We start from the raw sequence: 19,186 nt of genomic DNA, 5'->3' as shown, positions 1-19,186 counted from the left end.
AAAAATTTCACTTCAATTCTTGATCACCTGCAACAAGAAGGTCAGCTTGTCTGACAGCTACGATGATGATCGAGAACGCTCCAACATTCAGTTACAATCTTGTAACAAGTGTGAGTATTTTTGTAAATAGAAAAAAAAAATCACATACCTTGAGCTTTTTTCTACTCGTATGCCTATTCTCCTTAAATGAAGGGATTTATTCCCTTAATGACTAATTGTGAAATCTTCTTCATGGTATCAGGGTTCAGATTGGAACGTCTAATCCCTTGCCTTAGTCGTGAGCTCCAAGCCGATCCCCTAGTTTGGACATGAGGTCTAGGTCGATCGCCTAGCTTTGGCGTGAGAATGTGGGATCATGTAATTGATCCCACGTTCTACTCTTTACTTGCATAACACGTGCCATTAGCCCATTGGTCCCTTAGGTTGACTTTTCAACGTGGATTAATGTGTGGCTCGTGCATTGTCTCTAGAATTGAAGCTTAATTGGAATTATTGTGCAGTCAAAAAGGACCGGATTAAACATGAAGAGTTGAACCTAGCGAAATCCGACCCGTCTGCGCCACGAAGGAATATGTCACCGACACGTGTACATGCAATCAGTTAGGTGCGCCGGCATCGCCGGTTAAATATACACTCCTCCAGTTCTCCAAAGGAACTATAAGCCACAGAAATAAAAATAAAAATAAAGAGAAGAAAATACGAAAGCACGTCTTCTTCTCTTCTTCTTCAAGAATCAACAAGAAAGAGAGAGATTCATACCAATCCTTTCCGCGAAGAATCTAGCTCCTTGTCTCTTTTTCAATCATCTCAGCTGTTCAATCTTTAATCAACGCTTGATTCCATTCCAGGTTCTTCGTTATCCTTTCGTCCCTGTATATACAAACCTCTAATTAGGATTTTATTGGTCAAAAATCAAAATCGTTGGCCGGTATATACTTTGTTCTACTATCTGGGTTTCGGTTTGCTTTACTTTTCCTTGAAAGTTGGGGCTTTTGATTGGCGGGGTTTTCTGGGTTATACCTGGTTTGGCTTGAAAGGGATACTTATGGTGGTTTCTTGGTGATAAAGTTGGGGGTTTGTGGTAAGAATACTGGTTTTGTTCTTCATCTTTCATCGGTTCTTGTTTGGAATTTGGTGTATGTATATTGAGTTTGATTATCTCTTGCGATTGGGCTTTTAGATATTAATATAGGCCAAATTGGGCTGGTTGTGTTCCACAACTCCAAGAGACAGGATAGAGAAAATTGAATTAGTTGTAAGTTGAATTTCTAGTTGCTGTTGTCACGTTTAAACATGTTGGGCTCAATTGCCACGACATTACTTATTGGGTATGGGCCACTGTGTGGTGGGATTCCTTCTAGGAATGCGACTTGCAAGAAGAAATCTTTGGATAGTTGTGGGTTCCTTTTAACAGAATTAATAGGCAGAAAAATTGTTTCTCCTCTGCATTCTGTACCTAGACTGAAAGTCAAGGTAGTGAATGCTCTTAGAGTCAAGGCTCTTGCTACGGAGCTGACAAAGGAAGCCTATTCATCTAGAGAGGAAGATCAAATACGCCAAAGTTGGAACTACCAGATTGACACTGATGCGGGTGTTGATCGAAAACCAGGGTTGTGGCCAACAGAGAACAAAGCAGATGACCCATCATTACATAATCCATTGCTTCGACAAGAAAGGATGGGTTGTGGTTGGTTAGGTGCCATATTTGAATGGGAAGGAGTTATTGTTGAAGAAAATCCTGATCTTGAGAAGCAAGCATGGCTGGCTCTTTCCCAAGAAGAAGGAAAATCCTCTCCTCCCACTTTCATTTTGAAACGAATAGAGGGCATGAAGAACGAGCAGGCAATTTCTGAAGTTCTTTGCTGGTCAAGAGACCCAGTGCAGGTGAGAAAAATGGCTGCTCGGAAGGAAGAAATTTATCAAGCTTTGCAAGGTGGAATATACAGTCTACGAACTGGGTCTCAGGAGTTTGTGAATGTTCTGATGCATTACAAAATACCAATGGCGCTAGTTTCTACTCGCCCTCGAAAGACTCTTGAAACTGCAATTGGGTCGATTGGAATTGAAGAGTACTTCAGTGCAATTGTTGCAGCAGAGGATGTTCATAGGGGAAAGCCTGATCCAGAGATGTTTAGTTATGCAGCGCAGCTTCTAAAATTTATACCTGAACGCTGTATTGTGTTTGGGAACTCTAATCAAACAGTGGAGGCTGCCCATGATGCGCGTATGAAATGCGTAGCTGTTGCTAGCAAGCATCCTGTGTATGAGCTTGGGGCGGCAGACCTGGTGGTCAGGCGTTTAAATGAGCTTTCTGTGGTTGATCTGAAGAACCTTGCTGACATCGAAACAACTGAATTTGGGTCTGGAGAGCCAGAGTTGGAGCTAGAGGAGGAGGAAGATAACCCATCAATCGCTGTGGGAGTTGATGACAATTTCTGGTGACGATCACAATCTGTACAGTCTTACTTGTGCTTCATCAAATTCTTTGTGATAATAATCTGTATTGGCTTTCGTAGTATTATTGTGAGCCATTTGATCCCTGCTTTGTACAACATGAAAAGAAGAAGAAGGGAGGGGTAGATTTTATAGAGAAGGAAAAGGCCAGTCCACATTGGACTGTGATGGACCTGATGGTGTTATCATGTATGTAAATGTGTAAATACAGATAAATGAATATCCGAGTACCCATTTGGTGTTGCTTTTCTTGCATAAAGCCACAGATATTGTCCATTCCTAGGAATCAACAATTACTTTGAATGATCATAACAAATTACCAACTTGGCCTTGTGGAAATTGTGTCATATCCTTTATGCATTGTTTGATAATATCTAGAAATGTACTCTCTCTTATACTAGCTGGTAGTGTTTGAATTTCTGAAAAAACTATATTTTCACATTGGTTCTCTATAATTTCTGTATATTACAAAATGCCATACATTTTTTTTTTTGAGCAGCAGAAAATGCTTAAGAGAGTGAGTTCTCAACTATTACTTAGGTTCCCTTGAGGCTCTTTTATTCCTTCCTTCCATACATTTTAAATGATACCTAGTGGGATTGAACTCATTGAACCGACCTGCCTATTATGTCCTTTGGGTTCTCTCCACTGGTTTGCTACTGCCCAATACTTTCCTACAGAGATGAGAACTGTGTTCCTCAAGGCAGTTGGCCCCTTGCATTACAGCATTAGGTTGTGGTTTCGTCCCTTTCTTTGCACAAGAAGCATCTATCTGTTATAAGGAAGACTCATTTTTGCAGATTATCCATTGCCAAGATTCTTTCTCAACTGTGTTGCAAAGCCAAGAAAGCAACCTCAATTGAATCTTGCTTGCTATTCTTGCTCCAAGGGAAGTTTACCTCTCTTCTTATATTGTATTGTTTTCTAATTTTCACTTGTGATGGCAAGCATTGAAAGACTACTTGATCAAGTTTGAATCTTTTGATACGCAATCGCGGATCGTTTACATATACTATGTTGTTTGCATTTGTTATATTCGAACTTTTTATTTATTTTTAATTGCGCTAAAATAATTGGTTAGGCTATCACTTTGTGTATCTTCCGTGTGTTGAGAGTGGTTAGTTTGGATTTAGTTAGACATGAGTTATATGAAGAGAAATGTAATACGTGAATGAATGAAGTGAATAATATTTTTTGAACAACTAGAATCAAATTTGCCTATGAAAGTGCTGTTACTCTTCTCTCTAGGTCTTACTGGGAATCAATTCATGCGCATATCATGTCATTGTCCTATAGACAACTTCTAACTTTCACATGCATTAAGCTTCATAATTTTGTTACTACGTGCTTGTTACAGTGTTTCACAGATTGTGTTTCTGGAAATTCCAAACCAGAAAATTTAATGGAAGCCTAATTATCCTGAACCTTTTTTTGTTTATCTAGAGTTGAACATGGTGTTACCTGGATAACCATTCTAACCATTCAAGTTGTCTAATTCATTACTCAGGCTTAGACTATTGAAGCTGGTAATCAAGCTAACTGACATACCAAGCTCATAGCATTGAGGACCATTCAAGTTTTCCTTTTTCTCTCTCTTTTGTTTGACCCTGTGATTTTTTTTTCACCAGCCTTGTAGGACTGAAATTTCTTTCCGGAGTTGTTCTCGTTTCTTATTTCTTTTTATGATTGTTTTGGTCTACGTAAGTTAAAACACCTTGGATTAAGATCTCTCTTTGCCTTTGCATATATTTCTTTACCAGGAGAGAGCAGACATTTGTCTGAGTACACAGGATATACGGACAACTGAGAGGTCGCAAGTTTGGAATGAGCATCTTCAAAATTAGTGACTGGTATTGCAATGAGTAATATTCCGTGCTTGATATTGTTATTGCTCTTATGTTATCAATGGAAATTATTGAGTGGTATACTGGTATTGCAATTTCTGTTTCTTAAACTAGATATGATGTTGCATTAAAAAAAAAGGATGGATATTTTATAACTTCTACTCGTTCCTCTTTATTTCTCTTTTAACATTTTCTATTAAGAATTGAGTAGTGTGAAGTCTGTCTTTGTTCTTGATTTCAGGTTTGCAATCCTCAACTCTGTGAAGCTGATTTAAAATGCTTATTTAGTTTACCATAAATCCACGAGACGATTATTATTTCTTAAGGAGTACATGATGTGTCATAATTTCTCTGTGGGCTCCTTTTGAGATTGTTTGATGTTTCTTTGTACATGATTCTCTGCTTTGGTATTGGAAAAAAAACCAGTCCTAATACTCCTTTTGAGTAGTATGTCTTGGTTTTTATGTTTTTTATTCTGTTATGAAGAAACTAATAGCATAGTTTGTGCAAATTTTTCTTTTTTTTGTTCTGGTGTTCTTTTGTATTTGATTTAATAGTACGTATGACTTTTCTTTAAGCATCTTTTTTCTCTTTCAACAAAATAGCTGATTATATAGTTCTATAGGGAAAATATGTATCATTCTGGTAATGCCTGCGATTTTAATTTACAACTTTTCTATTTGTCGCGATGGATAGGCAAATGTGGTGAAATTAGTGGTGGTACGGGGTGAAGGGTTTGGAAAGGGTGGTAGAGTTTGGTGGAGGTGGACTCTTTGGGCAAGGTGGTGACAATGAGAGGTAAGAGTAGCAAAGGTGGTGGTGTTCAATTGGTTTTTTACAAAAGTTTTGTAATTGGAATCCCAATATGTTCGAAATTAATTTTTTCTTGCTTAAGCCCTCACTCTTATGAGGTGACTCATATTCGCCACCAATATGAATACAATAACTCTATTTTATTTATCGACGTTTAAGAGAGTTAGCCTGCAAAGATTGATGTTTTAAAGAGTTAAGCAAAGAGGGTTAAGGAGGAGTAACTTACCTTACTTGGATTGTAGACGAGGTACTTAAAATGGATAGAGGAGCTTAGATTGTAGAAGGGATAGTTAAATGAAGGAGTTCTCCGTCCCTGAGTAAAAAATATGTTATTATTCTCAACCATTATGCTCTCATATATCTTTGTTTTTAGCATGTAAAATTGATTGATATCAGTTGTAGTTGAGATGATGCAAATATATACTCATAGATAAGAGACTCGAGCACATGAATTAAACTACAATTATTACTTTGTTTTGACAAATGAATACAAAGATCCAACAAACTATTAGCAGCTTTTGATACAAGAACCAGCGGAAGATGCTTATGGCAAGTGAAAGGCAGCAAAAAATGAGCTCCATACAGTCTATTGTCTAACCAGAAACTAGGCCCTTGAAAATCAATGGTTATGCATCATTTTGTGTGCAGGACGAGAATAAGGTAGAGTTCCGCTACCTTCTTGACTTCGCAGAAAGACCTGTCTCCACCTTCTTAATTTCAAAAATGAGCATCCTCCACATCTTCAGGACAAACATTTCAGCTTCTTCATCTAATATAGACTGAAGCAGCTCCAGCATTTGGGATGCCTTCACATGTTCTTGAGTACTCGATACAATGTAATCTACGAGGGTGGTTTCTTCCTCTCCCAAGAACTCTGTAATTTTCTTGGATATCCATGGTCTCATCCTCTCGTGCAATTCATGCTATCAAGGTGCACAACAAAACAAGCATAAGCAAAAGCTTATATAACCTTAACCCAAAAAAGAGTTTGGTAATTTTCCTACATTTTCTGAAAACAAAATCAAATTGTAAGTAGCCGTTATAATAGTAAAATAAATACCTTTATAAATGTTATTTTAAGTACCAACTCCATCACAGTTTCAGCTCTACCTCAAGAGCTTGCAGCACAAATAAATGTCACGAGACTACCATCATTTTCAAAACTTTAAGCCAATTAATTAAACACGTGAATCACATGCATATCATGCATTATAAGCTCATTTAACTAGGTAGCTGGACTGCTGCTTGTGAGATGAGGGCGGTTCAGCCCCCATACCCCGTAAGAAATTCATATGCTAGGAGAAGGATATAATAAATTAAAAAACCAGGGAAATACATTATAAATACAAAAAAAAACCTACTGCTAAAAAAATACTTCAAAAAGATCATAAAAACCAACTGCTAAACCAGATGCATGAGGTGTTTGGTGTATGAAACTAAAAGCTAACCAGCAAAACTCATAGTAGTTAATACACTTGAGCATTAGTAGGTGTTTGGTGTATGGCACACAAATAAATAAATGAAACGAGTAAAGCCATGACATTCACCAGAATATTCATCTGCAATTCTTTTTATTTTAACCCCTTAAAAGGAAAGCACATGCACTACATCTCAAATCAAAGTTGTTAATATACTGAAGTATCAGAAGAATTACTTACCTTGTCATACACAGCCCAATTTATTTCATAAGAGAATAATTCCTCCTTGGTCTTTGGGATCATATCAATCAGTTGTTTTGCATCCAAGAGCTTCTTAGTATCCGGTGTCTTCGCCTCTCGGTGCCTCTCTCGGTCATAAGTCTTCCCTTTGTCCTCATCTCTGGTGCGACTACTATCCTCATCATTCCTGTCTCTATCCCTCTGACCTGAACGATCACGAGAACGTCTGCTTCTTTCTTTTTCTGCATCAGGCTTCTCTTCTTTGGAAGCAACATGTGAAATGTGCTTTGCAAATTCTGCCGCCGCAGCCAGATTTACAGGTTGTGCTCCAGAAACACTAGGTTGGACAGCCTGCAGTTCATCAGTTGAATAATCAATGGGAACCAGGGGCCTCATCTTTTTATCCTTGTGGGCAGCATCATCATCTTCCTCATGGAACACAGAGGGAACAGCAGTTCGTTTTCCAGACCCAACCAAACCAAATCCCAACTTTCTTGCAGGGGCATTGCCACTCTGCCGAATTTCTGATTCCGCATTCGACACCGTGGCAGAATCATCACTAGTACCATTCTGTAAGGCTCCGTCACCTGCCATGTAATACCATTAAAAAAATGAAAAACGTTGTATATTTTGTAATGGTGGTACAACATATAAAATAAGACTTAAATATTTACCTGGAAGCTGTAGATTACCTCCATCCTGGTAATCCTGCTCAATTGCTTTATTTTCGCCTCCAGAACTGGTTTCTTCAACCATTATTTTTTTCTCAATTTCATTAATAACACATCCGGACAAAAGTTTTAATGCATCTCTCTGTAGTTGCTGCTGCTGTTCTTCTTCTGCCCTCTTCTCGGACTCGGCAATTTCTTCCTCTTCTTTTAGCCTGTCAGCCAAGTCATCTTCTTTTTCCCGCTGTCTCCTCCTCCTCTTATCCTCCAGCGCACTCCTTCGCCACCTTTTCCTTGAATCATCATCCTCATCTTCTTCATCATACAAAATCTCCTTCTTGCGTTTACGTTCCCTGTCTTTCTCTTTCTCCTTCTCACTCTGTCGCTGCTTCTCTCGTTCTCGCTCTCTATACTCCCAGTCTTTAAGACGCTCCACATACTCACGCTCAGCCTCCTCTATCTTTCTTCTTTGTTCCCTCTCTTTCCTTACTCGTTCTCGCTCTGCATCTCTTTCGTATCTCTCAATTTCTCGTTCCTTGTCTCGTTTTACGTCTCTATCTCTATCCCTATCTCGGTTTCTTCTGTCATATCTTCTACTCCTTTCAGGTGAGCTTGTTTCAGGCCTATCATGCTCACTTGTTGCTTTGTTGTCGCTAGTTGTCTCATCATCATTTCTATCATCGACTGCATCTGCAAAATTTGAGAAAGCAATTATATCAGATTCAAAACATCAGCACTTCACAATCAAACTTTTTAAGCCTGCTACAAGTAACAATCACAAATGTTTGTCAATGTCCAAATCAAATAAAATAAAGTAATCAATAATTTTCGCTGTTGGTAGCAGCTTACTTTCACCATATAAAAAAGCATAAACGTAGATCCAATTACTTTGAAACTTACCATTTCTAGTTACATAAACATCAGTGTCTCCCTCCCTCAATTTAGACAGCAATTCTGGGTTTGCATCGCCAGAACCATCAGCAGGTATTTGTGCAGGAGGTGGAGGCAGCGGTTTGGTCTTTAATCTCTCTTCTATCATGTTTGTAAGCTTCTCTAGGGCATCTTGATCACCTTCCCTGTCTTCATCAGTTACAATCGCAAAGTTGGAAACATTATTATTACCTTTACTCTCCGCATCATTCTCCTCCTCCAAGTCTTCAACAGAGGATTTAAGAACTTCATTCTTCTCAACACCTGAAGCACTATCCACTTCTTTCCCATCCTCGGCAGCTTGACCTTCCTTTAGTTTCTTCGCATTTTCAGTTTTCTTTTCCACATATCGCTTGAGATATTCTCTCGTTCCTTGATTAACATTTAACTGTTTTTTTTTCATTAAACAGAAGTCCAAGTAAAAGTCTATACAAATTCGAATGGATAATAAGCATTCAATGGTAAATGCTAAACAAACTCCCGCGCACAAGGCTCCCGCAGTGGGCGGGTTGGGGAATGACATGATGTATGCAGACGTTACCCCACATCGTATGTGAAGAGGCTTTTCCAAGAATTGAAATTGTGACCTCTAGGTTGCACCTTTGAAAATCTACCATTGAGCCACGCCGTAAAAAAGGTGAACACCACTCGTTACCCTGTACACAAGACTCCCGCAATAGGCAGGGTCAGGGACAAGCAAGATGTATACAGACATTACCCTCACATAATATATGGAGAAGAAGTTTCCAAGAATTTAACGTGTGACCTCTAGGTTACAACCCCTTTTTATGTGGAAGCACGTTTAACCACCAACTTATGCCAGTCAATTCCGCTTCTCTAAAAATCACCATCTAGTTCCATGTTTTCAGCTCGTACGTTCAATTAAATTTCAACAAAACCCTTGTATTTATCAATGGAGATTTCAATAGACACATATTTTATATTTTATGAAAAAGAGTATCACCCCTCCTTTTTTGTCAGCATGTTCTTGAAAATCAGAGATAAGTGAGAACACTTGCGAAAGGTATCCAAATTTGAAGCTAATCAAATTTCATTCAATTCAATCAACCAATGCTGCAAAACCAAAAGAAAAAATCGCAACAAGATTTGTTTGGGTAAAATTTGATATGCATACGTACCACCAGCTCCTGTCCATCAATATTAAATTTACTAAGCAGTCTTAATGCACGTAGAACCCCATCAGCTGACTCAAATTCACAGAATCCAAATCCTCTAGGAGTCCCATCTGTAGGATCTGGTGCTCGTTTCCAGCTCTTAACAGGTCCACATAACTACACACCATACAAAAATGAGAAATTACTAAAAATCCTTCGATAATGGATCCTACTGGGCCCATTGGTATGTGTAAAATTATGAAGTATGAACAGATAGAATCGAAAATCATTGCCAACCTACCCGAAGGAGAGAGAGCATAAAATCATTATCCACTGTTGGTGCTATCTTGCCAACGTATACCGTAGTCTGAGGTTTCTCTGCTGGTGTAACAGAAGGAACAACTGGCCTCACAATAGGTGTGATAATTGGTCGAACCCCAGGGATACCTGGAACATGGGGACGTGCCACTCCTGGAAGCATGCCAACAGCTCCAAGTGGTTGTAGAGGAAATGAAGGCCGAACCATAGCTGGGTACGGAGAAGGATATCGAGCAAGTCCTGCACACAAAAAAACAAGCATCTATGCAGATATGTCAGTGCATGGCTACAAATTAAGTAGTCAAAAATTATTTTTCCTCTGATAGACAATACAAGAAATTAATAAAATGTTGTTACCACACATAAAATCATATTAGAGATGGCATCAACAGGCATGGCAACTATCGCCAGCTGATCAGACAACCTGAAGGAAACATTAGGAATAAAGCATCGAATTCATAAACATGGACATGTAAAGCTGGCTTACCTCATCACCCATTTCATCATCAAACTATTCCATCCACCAATTGCAAAAAATAATTTTGAGATCATGTTGCATGAGACTTCAAGTATCTCATGCTCAAAAGTGTCTGCAAAATTGCTTCTCTACGAGCCTACAAGCTTAGATTTGGTTTAGCTTCCAACTAAGGTTAAGGGAGTTCTTTCCCCCGGATTGAGTCTTGCCATCTTAAGTATACAAAACTGAACTACTAGATATTGTCACTTTAACTTATCTCAATTGTTAGCAAACCAATGTGGAGCAAAAATAAAACAAAGAAAAAAAAAAAAAAGCAGATAGGAGGAATAAAAATAGATAGACTAACTGAAAGGATAGCAATACCTTACAACATAAGGATGAGCACTCAGGTTGTAAGATGATCTGCTGCTTGTAAATCATAGACCCGTGAAAAGGGAAAGAGGCCTTATAACTACCACAAAGTAGCCTACTAAAATGAACCCAGACATAATTTAGCAATAACACTGAATTGTGTCGTATCCTTTAACTTGAAAGTTAAAGTGAAAGTTACAGGGCTGGTATAAGTGCATAAAATAAAAGCATTCATCAAAACTAGCTTTATTCTAAGGGTAATCAAGAAGAACCAGGTGAATATTTGCATACCAAAAAAGGAGTTGTAGAAGTGGATCTCTTAAGCAATATGTAGCCTTCCAACCTCCCCCTTGGTATTCAATCAAGACACTGTAGGAGAAAACATCATGTCATCGATGCTCCTATTCCAAATTTTCTAAATGTTTCCCAACTCCCCTTTAACAAACTCGTCCTCACTATTACATCAAAACATTAACCTAATTTATAGTGACCTAATTCTTTACAAACGAATAATATCTAATCAGTGCGTATAAATAGAACTATCACCTAGATTGAACATCTAGTTACAAACATACATCCAAATCTTATAAATAAACGTCATGATAAATTTACATTGTGAAAATTAGAGAGATATATACATATAGAAGAATTTGAACGACGTGAAATTAGAGATAGAGATATACATATAACATAAAAGAAAGAATAACCCACCGGCAGGAGTCATGGTCCCTTGCGGAGTAGCCACATAACCATTCGGTATTGGAGCATAAGGTCTCATTGCCGGATTCATAGCCTGGCCGGGAGGAACTTGATATGGCATCATGGGCGCTGGCACCGAGCCAGTCACCATCGATGGCGCGGAACTCACACCAGGCGGTGGCACGCCAGGGTTTTGGTAATTCCGAATAGACGAGAACTGCGGAACCGGACGGAAAGACGGAACACCAGGAGGGATGGTGACGGTTGCACCAGAGATCGGTGGTGGCCCATAAGATGCCATTGGAGGGGGCGGTGGGGGCAATAGAACCGGACTTGGATTCGGGTTAGGGATTGGCGCTACGGGTGTTGAGGACTGCTGTTGCGGCGGAGCTGGCGCGACGGATGCGGACGCGGAATCAGTTCGTGAAGATTGCGACGCTGGGCTGTCGGATTGCGATGGTTGGGAACTGGGGCTTTCTGTTGCTGGAGGGGCTGAGGCGTCAGCCATGGAAATAACAGAGAGAGAGGGGACTGCGAATCCTGCAGAGCGTGTTCGATTTCAACTGGGTTTTTGTGTTCTGCTACTTTGTGCCCTAGAACAAAGGTGAGAGCTTGGTCCGCTTTAGTGCTGTCAGAAGCATGGCCGGGATCTTCTGCATTTAGTTTAGATTACAGAACAATCGTCCAACTTATGCGTGTCCGTGAGGCTGGGGGGACGTAATCTTGTATGGAGCTGTGTCCTGATGGGCCTTGGAGTTGGGCCAGACCGCCACTTGTAATGGGGAAAATTTTAGTCACCCAAAAATTTATTATGCATATCGCGATTTTTGTTGACGATATCTATTTTTAGGGGCTAAAGCTCCCAACACCCCAAACACAACGGTGTTGTTTGAGAGTGTTGTCAATTGTTATGAAGTGATGTGCGGTGCTGTGAGTTATAACACTGTGGTGTTGTGAGGTGAGTTGGAATGCATAAAAGTTGTTTGGCGCATCATTTTTAAAACTGTGGTGCGGTGTGGTGGGGTGTTGTGAGGTGCGTTTGGCTTATCTAAATTACGGTTATATTAGATAATTAATAATATTAATATAAAATTACTTAACATTTACATTGTACATTAATCTAAAATAAAATAATTGACATAATTTGATTATGTGGGACAATTCAACATATATTAAGCTGTTTGAGAGTGCTGTGAGGTGAGGTGAGGTGCTGTGAGGTAAAAAATTGTGGTGTTGTGAGGTGAGTTCTGTTGACAAAAAGCGTTTGGCGTGTCACAAAAAACTGTGGTGCTGTGAGGTGCGGTGCAAACACATTGCCAAACTTATACAATGTATTCAAAGAAGAAAACAAATTGTCGTTCCTCCTTCACCACAAGAAGGCTAGGACGCCGTGGAGGACGGAAATGACTTTCTTTCACCTTTAGGAAGTTGTTGATACTTGGGTGATTGACACATTACAATGGTGAGTTCTTATGGTTGTAAGGACAATGGAAAGGGCAAGCGGGTTGTAAAGAGAAGGAAGTCTTCAACAAAGAAATGTGATTGTCGATTTAGGTTGAAAGCGCAAATGGTTGACACGACAACAAAGAAATGGGCACTGCATGTCCAGAATGGCCAACACAACCATGAACTATGAGGAAGAGAAGATTATTGTTGAAAGACTTGGCAAGACTAGAGTTAGGACCAGATAAATCCTTTATCATATTAAATTGAATGACTCTACAAATGCGTCAACTATCAGGACAATTTACAATGGCATAAATACTATGAAGATCAAAGAGATGTGTGGCAGGACACATATGCAACAACTGTTTAACATGTTGACAGAACTTGGTTATGTCATGAAGCATCGCAGGGAGCCCACGACGAATGTTGTGCAGGATTTATTTTGGGCGTGCTCTCCTTCTATTCAGTTGGCTAGGGCCTTTTCGTATGTGTATATGCTTGATTGATTGTACCTATAAGACGAATAAGTATTAACCGTCGTTGCTTGAGATAGTTGGGGTGACCTCTACAGATAAGACTTTTGCTTTGGCATTTTATTATATGCATTCAGAAAAGGAGGACAATTATGAATGAGCACTGAATTGTCTTAAGGAGTTGTTCGATACTAAACAACTTTTAGGATTGTTTGTCATGGACCGTGAGCTTGCTTTGCTTAATGTTGTGGAGCATGTATTCCCCCTTGCAAAGAGGTTGTTGCGTCGTCTTCATATTGAGAAAAATGTACTTAGTAAGTGTATAGGTTTATTTAAGAGGAAAGTTGATTTTGATGAGTTTATGTCACAATGGGCTACTGTCATGCACTCACCTAAGATGGAGGCTCATGACAACAATATTAACCTGTTGATTCAGAAATTTAAAGACTGACAAGCTACATTGACATATGTGATGGAGTCCTGGTTGGGGAATTATGAAGAGTTATTTGTTTGAGCATGGATTAATCAATAATTGCATATGGGAAACACTACTACCAATCGTGTTGAAGGCAGTCACACAAAGTTAAAGCGACATTTGACGAACTATGTGCATGGTTTTGTTACATCTCTTGAAACCTTTCATTTATTTTTAGAGGGTTAGTTACTTGACATCACTGCATCTTTTGAAGATAGTTTGACTAGAGTACCACTGCTATTTAGAAATAATTTGTATAGGAACTTGGTTGGGGTTGTATCAATTGCTGCATTGGTGAAGATAGAAACTGAAGTAATTGTAGCTCAGAAAATGGGAGTGGATCTAACTGGTTGTAGTCACAAGAATTTATACACTCTTGGCTTGCCTTGTGCACACATGATTGGGGCATATCAACTAGAGGGTAGGAGCATACCAATGACTAACGTGCACCACTTATGGAAGAAATTAAATTTAAATTCGCATGTGAAAGATGCAGGGCAAGAGGTGACAATAGACACAGAAATTGAGGAAATTTACAAGAGATTCATTCCTCAGAAGCTTGAAATGAAGAAACAATTACAAACTCTTGACAAACCAATGATCTCAAATGCATTAGAGCCAACAAAAAAGGTAGACGTGAGGGAAAGGAAACAACGTGCTAAGAAGCCACAGTTAGCAGACTCTAAAGATACAAAGAGTGAACCTTCTACCTTTGAACATCCTTAAAAAAAACTTTTGAAGATGTTCCAGACACACAACAGTCTCATGTATCAGTTGGGTCAAACACTATGAAGATGAAGCTCCATTGCACTAGAAAGCCAAATACTGCTAATTGGGTAACTAGGTTCCCAGAATTTTTGCGTCCACACATTAGACAGATTATTGATGTGCCAGGAGATGGACATTGTGGATACACAGTTATTGCCAATTATCTTGGTTTAGGTGATGATGGTTGGAAGAAGGTACGTCTTGATCTTTTAGAAGAATTGAAGAACAATCACGCTGAATACAATAAGGTTTTATCTCTCTTGACATCCACTGAAGAGCTTATTCCTAGTGTGGATTGTGTGAATACTTATGCAGATGTGATGCATTGGATGACCATATCCAACATGGGCAATGTTATTTCATATTGCTATAATATTGTAATTGTTCACATTTTAGACATACACAATGTTTGAATATTTTTTCCATTATGGGATCCACCACCATTTGAGGCCAACAAAGACATCCTCACAATCGGGTATATCAATGGGTCTCATTTTGTAAGAGTTGAGCTAGTTGCTGATTCACCATTACCGTCAATTTCGAAGATGTGGCTTAAGTATAGTCATAGAAGGGCTAGATATTGGCGTACCCAATATATTGCAATGATAGACAAGTTCAGGAGCATCATGGCTACAGGGAAGATGAGCATGGCTACTGTTGAGATCATTGATTGATCAGCTGTGTTGTATTTTGCTGTAATTTTATCATATTTAGCAGGTTGTGCTCTGTTTTGTACTCCTAAAAACATATTATAGGCAGCCCCATCCCCCTTTTTTTGCCATGTGTTTATGCTTAGGGGTTCATTTCTCAAATGCATGAGGTTTTGTGTACTTTTGGTACCTTTATAAAAATTTAAAATTTTCGAGAAGATTTTTAACAACGGGTGTATATAATAAAATTTCGGGTGTGATTAAAATTTTCTTTGAAATGGAGGTAGTGGGCCAAGCTAGGTCAACCAAAGTGGGCTTATGGTCTCACTAGTGAAATCCTTGCCTATGGTAAACGTATCTTGTCCACAAGCTCCATTATACATAAGGCAAGAATTGACTACTCTTATAATCTCTTATAGCCAAAAAAAAAAAAATTCTCAATGATAATAATCACACTCAACTATAAGCTTGCAATATAAAATTTTCAAAATCCTTAAATTATACGTCTAATGAAAAAAAAGAGAACAATGAAAAGTTAAGGCCATAAGATCTAAAACCTAGATTGTCACAAGACAAGCTCCAAAACCAGCTCCAGCAGACGACACTCCTAGGCCTCTGGCGTGCCATGCTATGATGACAGTGAAGTAAATTGACCTCAAGTAAAGGCCTAGACAAGAAGATTGCTACAGAATGCAACTGCAAAACGATGCATAGGCGTCTCATACACAGTTCCCTAGATTGGTTGTGGTCATGATATTCACACTTCCTTCAGGGAGACTCTCTGAACTATACCAGTTACATTGAATCTCATAGCAATATTATAAGAAGATATCACCAATGCTTACAGGTCCCAATCATCAAATTCACAATAGACGGCTTCCATATCATCTTAGACAAGTCTGCTGCATTATTTAAGCTATCGCGGTGATGCATTTACAGCCATTTGGAATTTCTCTGGAACACGAAATAGGGGAGCCTGGACAGGACCAGGTTTGCCAAGTTGACCACAGGCTGCCATCTGATCGTCACCTCTACTGGGTCGCAACAAAACAACACATCCAGCCTCAGCCAAAATATTTCGAAATTCAATCATCTTCTCGTCACTTGTTGGTCTAAATTGGGATCCACAATGCGGATTGAACGAGATGAGATTGATCTTACATGGAATTCCCTGAACAAGATCAATAAGCCTCTTCGCATCCTCAAGGCTATAAGTATAAACAAAAATTGAAACAGATAAGAATTATATTTTAATAATATAAATTGATGCGGTCCACTAAGTCAAACTATGGTTTAGTATAAATTTAGTAATAACAGTGAAAAAAAAAATTAAACTCTAGCAAACAGACATAATTTGCTAGCACTTCATGATGCATAACTGATACAGTCACAGCCAATATCTTAAAAGAAAATGTGTTTAAAATGCCAACGACCAGAAAAAACCAGTCAACAGTATGTTAAGGAATTTGGCTCAAGAGTTGACAGTTAGGTTGCCTATGTCGCCAGAGTCTAAACAGAATCTTTCCAAGATTGTAATTATTCTCTCAATTCTGCAAATAAACTTCCTGAACACTAACACAGCTGTAGACAGTAGACCTAGATTTTCAACTTTCAAGTCATCTGCCTGAGAAAATCTAAGTCTCCCTGCAATAAATGGGGCGACAAGTAAACCAAAATTGACGCAAAGTCATGCATACAATATGCTTCAAAGCAGCAGTATACAAAGAAGGGTTATAATTAACCTGTCATTAACTCCTGCAAGCATCACATACTCAAATAGAACTTTGTAGTTGTGCTTTGAGCAAAGTTCCTCACGAAGGGTTTTGAGAAGCAAGCCTAGTTTATACTTACGGTTGATCGGCATTATCCAGTTCCTTACCTGCATATTTGTTTTCATAAGAGTATGATCAATCTTTTGGGTGGGATGCACATCCAGACAATCAAAATAAGGATAAAACCAGGGTACCTCATCAGTTGTAGCATTCAAACTAACAGCTAAAGCACAACTGGATTCACGGAGAAAACGTTTCAGCTGGGGGACAAGTCCACTGGTAGAAATGGTAACCTTGCGAGGGCTGAAGTGAAGTCCCTGGTCATGCACCAAAATCTCGGCAGCTTTTATTACATTATCAACATTGTGCAGTGGCTCTCCCATTCCCTTAAGAATTAATTTGCATGAAAAGTTAGGAAGCAAAGAATGCATTTCTTGATATTTATTTCATACTTAAACCAAAAGATAAGCTAATAAATCCATCTTCAGCAGAAATATAAGAGTACTTTTTCATTGGTCCTCAACGATAAAAAACTTTAACTATCATAACTAAGTTTTATTGGTGGGAGACCGCAATCATGTTACAAGGTAAAACCACACGATTTTGTCATACTGGCTCACCAGTAGGGTAACTTTACTGGACAGATATGTTGAGAAAAAAGCCCTACCATAAATACAACATTTGTTATGGAGCCAACTTCACTTGCTAATAGAGATCGTGCATATACAGCTTGTTCAACTATCTCAGCCGTGGTCAGATTTCTCCTCAGTCCCATCCTGGAAAATGAAATGATCCAAAATGAAGACCCTGCTTAATTGGGCATCTAAATTCTACAAGAAATTAGAATGCACAGTTTTGACAATAAAAGTAGAGCTTGCCTGCCAGTGTAGCAAAACTGACAATTCATGGCACATCCCACCTGACTTGAAATGCAAACTGTATTCCGGCCTCTATCACAAGGTATGACAACTGTTTCAATTACCAGGCCATCTTCTAATGTGAATAAAATCTGCAACCTTTTGTGAGTTTCAAGATCAGTGAGAGAATTCTTAAAGTAATACGAGTCATAATGTCAGAAAATATGCACGCAACAAGATTTTATTATGTACCAAACATAGCCAGCCAGTGACGTAACATAGGGAAAATGAAAGCAGCAGGCAAAAGAATTTTGTTACCTTCCTAGTTCCATCAGATGCTGTTAAAATAGTTTTTAGAGATAACACCTTCAGCTCAGCAGTTTCACTCAACATTTTCTTAAAATCTTTGTTCAGACCTGAAAAAATATCCATAGAAAAATATAATTAACTACCATAAAAAGAAGAGGCACAATGAAGACACAATTGCACAGTTCACTTAAGAGAGATCAACCTTGAATATACATAGTATAATTTTTCTTTCTCTATAAACATATGATAAAAGTGAAATGTTTTGTATTTACAGGAATATAGTAAACAACGGAGAGAGATGAACCTTCTAATTCATGGACACAACTCGTCCAAACTTGGTTCCCATAGAGGCGCTTCCATAGCATCATAGCTTGTCCAGGTCTAAATCCCTTAGACTTAACCCATTCCTGCAATGGCATAACCACCAATTACTCAATTAACTACAAAATTCACAACTTTCAGCCAAACAGAAAAATCGAAACAAAGCAAAATCAAACTCAGCTATTAATAAAGAACAGTTGAAATGCATACTTCAAGTTCAACATATGTCATTCCTTTGAGTAGCACCTTGAAGTCACTGGGTGATCCTTGTTTTTGCAATTCTACCTCTTCTATATCATCCCCCAAAAAAGAACAGCAAGTCAGCCTCAAATTGGCACATCTTCCACACCCTTGCATAAAACATAATATACTATGCACATACCGAAGTCAGAGCAGTTGCTGTCGTCAATGGAGAGAAGAGGAGCTGGAGAATACGAAGCGGAGGTGTTAGAGACCCAACGACGGTGAGGGTAGATGAAGGAAGAGACACTAGGCAGCTGTGACGTCTTTAGAGGAGGGAAGCAGAATGTATGATTACGTTGACGTTGAAGTGACATAGAAATCATTGCCATTGAATTCGAAGGTTTAATCGAGAGCATGGAGTTGGCTCCCAGCCACAACCTCCCCGTCCACAGACATCCAATCTCCATTTCCGATTTTCCGTCGCGAGTCAAACCGACTGCGCCTTTACTGAGACAACTCAATCCCTTTTCATTGAAAAGCAAAAAGCCATTTAAACGACGTCGTTTTTTTACGTTTGCTTTATTAAAAAAAGCCCGGTAAGGGG

At 38.9% G+C, this 19,186-nt stretch overlaps 4 protein-coding genes across 8 annotated transcripts; 2 read left to right on the top strand and 2 right to left on the bottom strand.

Moving 5' to 3' along the window:
• The first annotated feature begins 640 nt into the window (after positions 1–640).
• On the top strand, positions 641–2,713 carry LOC120001036 (5-amino-6-(5-phospho-D-ribitylamino)uracil phosphatase, chloroplastic-like). The gene has a single exon (XM_038849250.1). It carries the CDS (start codon positions 1,294–1,296, stop codon positions 2,440–2,442), a length of 1,149 nt encoding a protein of 382 aa, XP_038705178.1. The 5' UTR covers positions 641–1,293; the 3' UTR covers positions 2,443–2,713.
• Positions 2,714–5,545: 2,832 nt separating this feature from the next.
• On the bottom strand, positions 5,546–12,010 carry LOC119999893 (RNA-binding protein 25). Of its 4 annotated transcripts, XM_038847694.1 has the most exons (8): positions 11,341–11,379; positions 10,921–10,998; positions 9,784–10,040; positions 9,507–9,659; positions 8,338–8,755; positions 7,444–8,127; positions 6,770–7,356; positions 5,546–6,034 (listed from the first exon to the last, which is right to left on the bottom strand). In XM_038847694.1, the coding sequence occupies exons 3-8, from the start codon at positions 10,006–10,008 to the stop codon at positions 5,783–5,785; spliced, it is 2,319 nt and encodes a 772-aa protein (XP_038703622.1). In that variant the 5' UTR covers positions 10,009–10,040; positions 10,921–10,998; positions 11,341–11,379; the 3' UTR covers positions 5,546–5,782. The 4 variants fall into 4 exon arrangements, with proteins under 4 accessions (XP_038703622.1, XP_038703619.1, XP_038703620.1 ...); XM_038847691.1 differs by lacking the exon at positions 10,921–10,998 and having other exon boundaries at positions 11,341–12,010; XM_038847692.1 differs by having other exon boundaries at positions 9,784–10,998; positions 11,341–11,506.
• A 2,506-nt stretch (positions 12,011–14,516) lies between these two features.
• LOC120000640 lies at positions 14,517–15,164 on the top strand. Its single transcript, XM_038848765.1, has 2 exons — positions 14,517–14,843; positions 14,940–15,164. Exons 1-2 carry the CDS (start codon positions 14,517–14,519, stop codon positions 15,162–15,164), a joined length of 552 nt encoding a protein of 183 aa, XP_038704693.1.
• A 417-nt stretch (positions 15,165–15,581) lies between these two features.
• Positions 15,582–19,098, bottom strand: LOC119999677 (dual-specificity RNA methyltransferase RlmN). Of its 2 annotated transcripts, none has more exons than XM_038847379.1 (9): positions 18,782–19,098; positions 18,610–18,689; positions 18,383–18,485; positions 18,088–18,185; positions 17,791–17,921; positions 17,580–17,688; positions 17,107–17,298; positions 16,883–17,019; positions 15,582–16,348 (listed from the first exon to the last, which is right to left on the bottom strand). In XM_038847379.1, the coding sequence occupies exons 1-9, from the start codon at positions 19,047–19,049 to the stop codon at positions 16,057–16,059; spliced, it is 1,410 nt and encodes a 469-aa protein (XP_038703307.1). In that variant the 5' UTR covers positions 19,050–19,098; the 3' UTR covers positions 15,582–16,056. The 2 variants fall into 2 exon arrangements, with proteins under 2 accessions (XP_038703307.1, XP_038703308.1); XM_038847380.1 differs by having other exon boundaries at positions 18,610–18,686.
• Between the last annotated feature and the right edge of the window lie 88 nt (positions 19,099–19,186).

This window comes from Tripterygium wilfordii, chromosome 6 (assembly GCF_013401445.1).
Source record: "Tripterygium wilfordii isolate XIE 37 chromosome 6, ASM1340144v1, whole genome shotgun sequence".
NCBI classification, from domain to species: Eukaryota; Viridiplantae; Streptophyta; class Magnoliopsida; order Celastrales; family Celastraceae; genus Tripterygium; species Tripterygium wilfordii.
The sequence above is the reverse complement of the archived record's forward strand: the minus strand, read 5'-3'. Positions and strand labels throughout refer to the sequence as shown.